This window comes from Octopus bimaculoides, chromosome 3 (assembly GCF_001194135.2).
Source record: "Octopus bimaculoides isolate UCB-OBI-ISO-001 chromosome 3, ASM119413v2, whole genome shotgun sequence".
NCBI lineage: Eukaryota > Metazoa > Mollusca > Cephalopoda > Octopoda > Octopodidae > Octopus > Octopus bimaculoides.
In genome coordinates this window covers 107,949,962-107,959,192 of record NC_068983.1, presented here as the reverse complement: position 1 = coordinate 107,959,192, position 9,231 = coordinate 107,949,962, and the positions used below count along the sequence as shown (strand labels likewise).

The 9,231-nt window shown below is 29.7% G+C and overlaps 1 protein-coding gene and 1 long non-coding RNA gene across 11 annotated transcripts in view; one reads left to right on the top strand and one right to left on the bottom strand.

The window, feature by feature from the left end:
• LOC106874729 (uncharacterized) overlaps positions 1–9,231 on the top strand; it is a 379,303-nt gene that overhangs the window by 305,961 nt on the left and 64,111 nt on the right. For all 9 annotated transcript variants that reach the window (XM_052966442.1, XM_052966441.1, XM_052966437.1 and 6 more), the window contains one exon: positions 2,186–2,272. In XM_052966442.1, the coding sequence (XP_052822402.1) occupies positions 2,186–2,272 (87 nt within the window). The remainder of the gene's footprint in view (positions 1–2,185; positions 2,273–9,231) is intronic.
• LOC106874554 (uncharacterized) overlaps positions 2,221–9,231 on the bottom strand; it is a 371,224-nt gene continuing 364,213 nt past the window's right edge. For both annotated transcript variants that reach the window (XR_008263714.1, XR_008263713.1), the window contains exon 4: positions 2,221–2,353. This is a non-coding gene — a long non-coding RNA (uncharacterized LOC106874554). The remainder of the gene's footprint in view (positions 2,354–9,231) is intronic.

The window sequence follows — 9,231 nt, the reverse complement described above, 5'->3', positions numbered from 1 at the left end:
TTTTTTTTTTTTTTTTTAGCTAAAAGAAATTGATATTTAATCATTTCAAAGTAAAAAATTACAAAATTATTTCAATATCTTGTTACATTCAAAATTGGCTTTCACTTTCTTATATGCGTATCACAAAAGCCATTTATGCTTTTATTAAATTAAAAAAAAAAAACAGTCATTATGTTTTAACTTTCAGATAAAAATTAAACTATTAGCATTGTAATGCTTTTTCACTTTATGATTTTTATAATCTTTTCATATGTTGACAGGAGTTTGAGGGTTCTCTAAATTTAGACATTGCCATTAATTAATGGATAGAAATATTAATAATTATAATTTTGTTTTAGTTCTGCTTTCAATGAGTACATGTAGAAAAGTAATGTAACTCTAATACTAGGAATCTAGAAAATTCCTTCTAAATCTACAAAAATCAAAAATAAGTAAGTTATAGATTTTTCTACTTTTAATCAACAAACATATTCCAGCAGTTGACTCCAAACATTTAATTTTTATTAGAGCAACAACCTTCAAATTCATTGCTTTTGAAACCTAATACTGAGAAACAAATATATCAAGATCACTCACATTCCTTATACCTCCAGATCTGAATATAACAAGTAGATTATATTTTTGAAGTTTAATTTTTTTTTTTTTTTCTTATATTAAACACTAATTAAACTATTAAAGAGGCTAAAGTGCAAAATAAAGTCTTCATTTGTTCAGAAAGTTATTTCATTGGCAGTTATGCACTGACTTGAAATATGCAAGCAAAAGTTATTCAACAAGTTTTACAAATTTTACAAAGCCAGCAGAATAACTAGTTCAGTTTGAGTTCATGACCACTGATCAGAACTTAATAAAGTTTGCTTGGTTTTTAATAACATTAAAAGCTTTTTGAATCCCTTTTAATAACTTTCTAAAGAAAAAAATCTGTTTTAAAATCTGGGATAATTGCTGAAATTCAAGTAGTCAAGTTGTAGTCCTTATTAGCACTAATTTATTCCAGAAAAATATTTTTTGTCTCAGAATACCAAGATATTTCAATTTATATACCTACTTTGCATAATAAGAACAAATTTGGGATGGTTATTCACTATTTATTGAAATTGAAGTGTTACTGAAAACTGGTAGTCAAGTAATATCCGGTGATCTCTTCTAAATATCACTAAATGTCAATTTAGCAAGTGTAGTATTTTATTGCTATGTTTATTGCTTAAATTCATACTCCAGAGAACAGTGGGCATATTCCTTTTTTCTATATTTTTTTCTGTAATATAAGCATTATGGGAAAGTTTTAATGAACGTCTAGTATTTAAAGCATGACAGTCATTTCAGATTAGACAGAAATTAAATATGGGTGGGAAACAAATTTACTATAGGTTTATTTCTCCTAAAGTATTCTTTCTTTTTAATGTTATATTCTCATATGAATCAAGTTATCTTACTGATAGCTTCACAAGTTCATTCGTCCCTTTTGTAATACCCTTGTGATTAAACATATACAGTTAACTGGAAATTAATATCAAAGTAACCTTTACCTTAAATAAATTTGATATTAGTTTAAGAAACACTTAAATACCATTAGTTTTTTAAAGAAATTGTATTCTTGATAAAAAGATTTATATAGAATTATTACAACATAATCACTTATGCTTTTTCTCGGTATTGCTATATTGTTATTTTATAACAATTATTTAACTTCAGTTTATACTTCCTTGTGTAAACTCTAACTTATTCTTAAATAACTTAATTGTTGCTATTTTTTTGGCACTAAAACAATGACAAACATTTCATATTGTTGAACACGTGTCATAGTCTAAGTTGAAGAAAACAATTCTTTAAATTTTAACCATATCATTTTGTACATTTCTTAATCATATAAACATTTTCCAATTGTACTATTGTCATTGTATTATGCTCTTTAGAGTATGATTATTGTTCTTCTTTCAATCTACCTTGCTTTAAAGGTGTTCCATTTCCATTAAATGACAATTGTTAGTGTCAGGCTATAAATCCAATTATATAAGGTTGACTGTTATAAAAGAAAAATCAATACTAGTCAACACCAGAAACAAGGCAAAATATATTTTATTTCTATTCTTAACATAAATGTTTTTGCTATTTTCAATTTTTTTTTACTGTGTCCATTTTATTTAAATTTGTGTATCTAAGTATAACTTCATTTTTCTTTTAGGTCGAGTGCGAAGTTTTACTGAACATCCGAACCTGTCTGAGTTAACTCTGAATATCACTACGCTACATGCAAACTTCAGAATTCTTGGTAAGTAAATTTACACTCACACTGATTTTTACATTTTCAAACAGCAATTGTTGCACATGGTGCATTTGATGGACATACAACCTGAAATGGAAAAAATTGAATTCAAGAATATTTACTAAAATAAATGGGAAATAATTTCTGAAATACCAAAATAACTATTTTGTAAAGTAGAAAGGTGAATTTATTGAATATTGTTTGAAAATACAGCCAAACTAAAACCTAAAGCATTATCATAATCACCAAGAAGAAATGTATTGAAAATCAAATTTGGTCTTGTTACAAGTATGTAAAAAGGAGACAAATATCGTTTAGCTGCAATTATTGGGTCATCCCATAATAATGCAGTTTTTTTTAATACTTTTTTTTATTTTTCAAAATTAAAAGAAACAAAGTTCTTTTTGAATCTAAAATATACTCTCCTTCATTTTCTACAATGCTTTTCCATCTTTCTGGTAGACTTGCAAGGCCCCTCTTCCAAAATCCACTTGTCCATGACGACAAATATTCCTCCAGTACTGCTCTGACCTTGTCTACAGAATTTGTATTTTTCCGTCCAAATGATTTTGAAGACTGCAGAATAAATAATAATGAGATGGGGAAATGTCTGGTGAATATGGTGGGTGGGGCATTGTTTCCCATTCAAACTGTTCCAGCCTTTCGAATGTCATCCTCACTATGCAGCCGAGCATTATCCTGAGGGAAGAACACCTTTCGTCTTGAAATCAAAGATGGTTGTTTTTCTTCTAGCACTAACTTAAGCCACTCGAGCTGCTCACAGAAGATTTCCTTCTTATCATTTGTTTTGTGTTTAAAAGTTCAAAGTGAACTAAACCTTTCATATCCCACCAAACAGATAACAGCACCTTATGTGGGTGAAAACCTTCTTTAGCCTGGGGTGCTGGTGTTTCTCCTTTCCCTACCCACTGTCTTCGGCACTTGACATTTTTATAGAGAACCCATGTCTCATCACCAGTCATTATTTGGTCCAAAAAAGGTTCATTTGTGAGATGTGACAGCAAAGAAGAGCACACATTCTGGATGTGATTAGACTTGGAAAGTTTTTGAGGAACCCATTGACCCAATTTGCTGACTTTTCCAACGGCACACAGGTGTCGATGAATGGTTGAATGACCAAATTCAAGCTTCTCTGCTAGTTCCTCAACAGTTACGATGAGATTTTGTTCCACCAGGGTATGCAAGATGTCCTCGTCAAGCTCTACAGATCTTCCAGGACAAGGCTTGTCTTCTAGGCTGTAGTTACCAGCTCGGAATTTCTGGAACCATTGTTGACACTGGCTTACTCTTATTGTCCAATACACTGCATTAATACTCCTCACACTTTCCATTACATTGTCATCTTTATTGAACTCATAAAGCAAAATATGCCAAATATACTCTTTTGTCACTTCCATTATAGCTTTGAAAAGATGACTGTTAAAATTGAATTTGCACTAAGTATAAGGACAAGGTAAAATTACTACCTGTTTTTATAGCAAGTTGATGCAGGTAGTTTATCCCGTCCCCTTCCAACTTTTAGTTTATGCATTTAAAAAATTTGCATTATTTATGGGATGGCCCAATATAATAAACAAATCTTTTTATACACTGTACAAATAAAGCTATCAATTATAATATATGGTAGTTATTTGTTGCTTAACTTTGTAAATGCCATTTATGAATCAGGAACTCTGAATAGTATAAGAGATATTATTTCTCATTGCAGCATCTCTGTCATGAAATAAAGTTTAAATAATATATAAAAGAAGTATCTAATAATGTTTGTTATGTAAGAAAATTATAATATCTGACTTGTATAACAAAATTTTTATACATAAAAACCCCATCCAGTTTTTATTGTTTCATAGTGGAAAGTACTGTGAAATTTGAGCTTCTCTCATTTGAAATGATGGGATGAAATCAATATGGATAGGTGAGTTAATTAACATAATAAGAGATCGCATTACCTTCTAATATTGGTGCAGAATTGATAAATATTTCTGGTTGATTAAATCAAGCAAATTGAGGGAAGGTGTAATCCATAGTCGTTAATGTGACATGATGATAACAAAATGTGTAGACATTTAGACATCATAGTCATCATACTCCACGTATGTTTAAGAAATCTAATGAGGACCATCCCTGCTATGAAACTTAACATAAAGTGACGATCAAAATGTTAACAATTACCACACTCAATATGTGAAAGTTGAAATTTCTGCATTAACACATCAGGACCAAGCAAATATTACAAAATTTTGAAAAGCTGATGGGAATAGGACATGTACTTAATGCTAAAATCATCCTAACACTTCAGTTAACTAAAGCTGATGAACACTTTAACATCAACATATCAAACACAGACAATTTGGTACCAATACATGATGTTTTGATGCCAATGTTTTATCTGAAGACATCATCAAAAATTAAACATCTTCTCAACTGAACTGGTCACTTACAGAATATATTTAATATTAATTAGAAATGAGAATTAAAAAAATAAAAACTCATGCCAAGTGTTAAGTACGTTTTATTTATTCATCTTATTAAGGAAAGCAAAGGAAGCTTTTTGATTTTCATCCAACAAAACTTTGTTTTCTTTCAATATTTCACACATCTAAAGTAAATTGGGAAGTTTTTCCTAGCATTGTAATAACATCTAGTGTACAATACTAAACACCAACTTTCTATTTCCACTTACAGCTTTTATGATTTCTTTCCAAACACTTTAGCTGTAACTGTTCAAATTGCATTTACTATTTGATATAATGGAACTATTTATCCATTACAATTCTAAAGGTATCAGATTATAGAAAGTCACTTATTTCTTTCATTTAGATACAGAGCACATAAACCATTTGTTACAAGTTCGCACAACATCTATTTGCAACACTGTAATTATACTTCTTACATAGATAAAGCTTACTTTTCATATTCATCATAGATTACAAAAGCAGTGTATCATAAGTCTCAACATAGATTAAACTGAGTGAATTGGTACTAAGAGGCAGTTCAGTATAATGGCTTGTTTATCATGCAGGTAGTTTTTATCTAAGAGAGATTCAAATATTTTGTGAACAAGGCTGATGCATTAGTCAGTATAAGGGAGAAATTCTGCCTGGTATTATACATGGAACTTTTTAGAGGTGAATATCTTTTCAGGAAGAAAGTACCTTTTGGCTCTTAAAAGTGCCCAATCATCTCAATATAGCATTTGCTTTGCTGAGTTTATTGTATTTCCAGGGTTGGTTAATAAAGTTACTCATAATACATGTAGGGACCAAGTTGTACATAGAGATGCGGAATTCCTGTAGGTGATTAATGTTTTAGATTTGGTCTTGTTAACTGTTAATTACTCAAACCAGTTACTAGTGATTCTTGTTTGTGGTTAGAAAGAAAATGAATAGAATTATGGTTGTTTTCATCAGCTCATAAATGCTTTTAGTTATCAACAATAGCATAATGGCAACTGAAATAGAAGAGGAAGAAAATCAGGAAGATATATTGATGATGTAGTGATTGAGTTTATCTTCTGCATCTTCTGAAATGGAGTGATCAGCTAAAACTTTTCTAATGCAAACAATTAAACTAACATAGTCCATAGGATGAGAATTTCACCAAAATATTTTCTTGCTAATCTGTCTTTATTGATAACTATACCAATGATGTTACAAAAGAGGACTATGGTGAAAGTCATTGGATGAATTGATGTATAACATATGAAAGTAGGTCACTTGTTAATCTGGAGATTCCAAAGTAAGACATTTTGGTAACTGAGAAAAATAAAATTTCTGAGTAGGACAGTGAGAACTGAGCTAGTCTTCACCTATGGAAGGATTCCACTTGCTATCTCTTATCAATAATAGCCATCTTGAACTAATTTCAGCTGACACACCTATTTCTTTGATGGCTTTCTTCAGTTGTCTGGGTTCGAGACTTATTTTCTGCAGCAAACAGTGCTCTGATTCAGATGGAAAGCTCATCAGTCACTCCAATGGGGAATGATGCTGCATGCCACAACAAGGACCTCCTGATATTTCAATTTCTTTACCTGGTGGGAAATCTCTTTTTTTTAGGTAGTATTGAAATTAAAAAAAAAAACATTCAAATAAAGAAAATGTAATGGTTTTTCCAAAGCATTTTCTGTTTTGTAACTGAAACGCTCTTTAAAAGGTTCAAATTATAAATAACTCAAGGTATTTGTTAGTAAATATCTATACATTCATACAGCTCACACATAATCATTAAAAAGGTAGCTGGTTACTAAGGGGAGGCTTAAAACCATAATAGTGGGAACACTAACTAGAAGATAGTGAAGATTATAGATGCCAATATAAATTGGTGATCAGTTTTGGTTTGTATCAGGATATGGTATGATAAATATTATAATACAATTATGAGAGATCTTTAAATAAGAAGAAACAACTCTGTTTTTCTCTTATCAACCTAGAGAAATCCATTAACATGGGCTCCAACTTTATAAATTGGTGGACAATGGGATTTAAATTGGAAGAAATTTGACAAAGTCTACTTAGATTGTATACACAAAATCATCTGAAAGATTGACAAGAATTACTTTTTATTGTACATAAGAGCCAGTGTGTATGTTAAGATCTTAGACAAAATGCCTTTCTGCATTTAGTTTCATCCTTGTCATTTCAAGGTTCAAAAGCTAGCAGAGCAGGCTTTACCTTTCATTTTTCGAGGGTAGATAAAATATCTACCTGTCAAGTACTAAGTCATTATAATCAATTGTTCCCTCTCCCTAGCATATTTTGGCTGTGTGCCCATATTAGAAATCATTATACATTGAGACTAGCTGTTTTTTTATGAAACAAATACAAAATTTCATTGGTAGTATTACAACAAAGAACTGATGGCTGAGAATTGAAATTGCTATTAACTGCATAACTTTTACTTCAGTTTTATACTGAATTTTCAGACAGGTTGAAAAAGCATTATGAGTCAGTGGGGGATGTTCCCAGTATGATTTCTTTTAGATAAGAATTTACTCAATCATTGTGGAAAAAATCTTGATGTACTATTTACTTTTATTTTGAAATTATCCAAATTTCTTATATTTTGTCATCTGGAAGGTATTTTTTTTTTTTTTACAAAAGCTATTTTTTCTTTACTTTTCTAATTTTAGAAATATTTTCATTTATCTTTCACATTGAAGGATAAAAGTAATGGGGTAATCTCATATATTTTTCTATAGTTTGGACTTCAGCCAGTCTAGCTAAAAGTATGCTTCCACTATATCAAGCACCGATAGTCGAAGGATGGCTAATCTATAAATCTAGGTGAAGATTTTACTGAGAATTACACTTTTGTTCAAATGCACTTCAAATATTGATATCAATTCACACTTTTAGCATCATTATTCCTGAAATAGTAACACATGTTAATATATCAGCAATATTTTGATTTACTAATCTTTGAAAATATTTTAGATTAATGTTTATTACTCTTAAAGACAGTTTTCTTATAAATATTTAAGCTTTCAAATAAAGAAAACAATTTGAATCTGATTTTGCTGCATGTCTACTAAACATAAATTTAGTATTTTAATAACTTGTTTTGAAATTGTTGTGCTTATAGTCTCTCCAAGCTTCAATTATTTGACATGTACTTTTTCAGTATATTTCCTTTCATTCATTCTTGAATTATGCATTCTAACCATTCTGACATATTATTAGTTTATTTAATAGAAATTATTTCTATAGGTGCTGAATCTGAGATGAACATAACCAGAACTATAGTTTTGCATCTCTGAATTTTCTACACCAGACAAATGAGGATGTTTTGCAATGAACATAACCATAATTGTAGTTTTCATCTTTGGTTTTCACTATATTAGACTCTTCTTCAATATACCTAATTTAATTATGTAGGAATTATTTCCTAATATTATTAACTGATAAATTAAGATGGTGAAATTGGAAGAAATGATAAGGCACTATACATGATGTTTAGATTCATTTCTCTGCGGCTGAGTTTGAAATTCATCAATGTTGAATTTGCCTTTCATTTCTTAAGGATCAGCAAAACCAGAAAAAGGGGGTGGGGGGATACTAATAGTATACTTTTGTATCCTTAATTCACTCCTCACTACTCTACAAAAAATTATCCTTGCTTGTCTAAAGATAAAATTTAATATATCTGAAAAGTTGATTTCGTTTACCTTCCTGCAATCTCTCATATAAAACAATATTAAGATTCTTCAACCTCTTACAGATTTCTGTTTTTCTGCTTTTTATTTTTTTTTATTTTTTCATGCTTACAGTGATTAAAAAAATACTTCTAAATTAGATATCTTAATCTTTTATGTAGCACAGACAGTCAGGAGCAATATTAAATGCTTAATGGCTTTCAGTTATTGCTTAATAATATTGAATACAAATTTAATATTAACTTTTATCAATCTCAGAGGATTCTATATAATATGAACCAATAATATAGCTAACTGTTAAATAGAAAAGAAATAGGGTCCAGTGAGTGTCCAATGGCAATAAATCAATATTACTATCATGATTTCGGAACTAGTGATCGATTTTCAATCCATATTAAACCAAAAGAAAAACAACACATGGTCGGCTAGAACCAGTACCAACAAATAATTTCTATTAGTCTTCTCCCTGAAAGCTGATAAGTGTTATTATACACATAACATTAGAGATATATTGATTAAGAAAGCTATAGACTCAATGTCTGCATACATTATGCTGCTATTAACTTTGTAATTGTTGTACCAAAAAAAAAAAAAAGAACATTCCTTTTTCTTCTTATCTTACTATTTTAATTTTGTATTTTCAATCAATAGTACTCTGAAGATGTGCCAGTTGGCAACTGAGAGGTATCAAATTTATGTTAAAATTGCTAGAGAATATATATATATATATGTAAGTGCATGTTTCTGTTTATATGTGTGTGTGTGAGTATATATATATATATATATATAT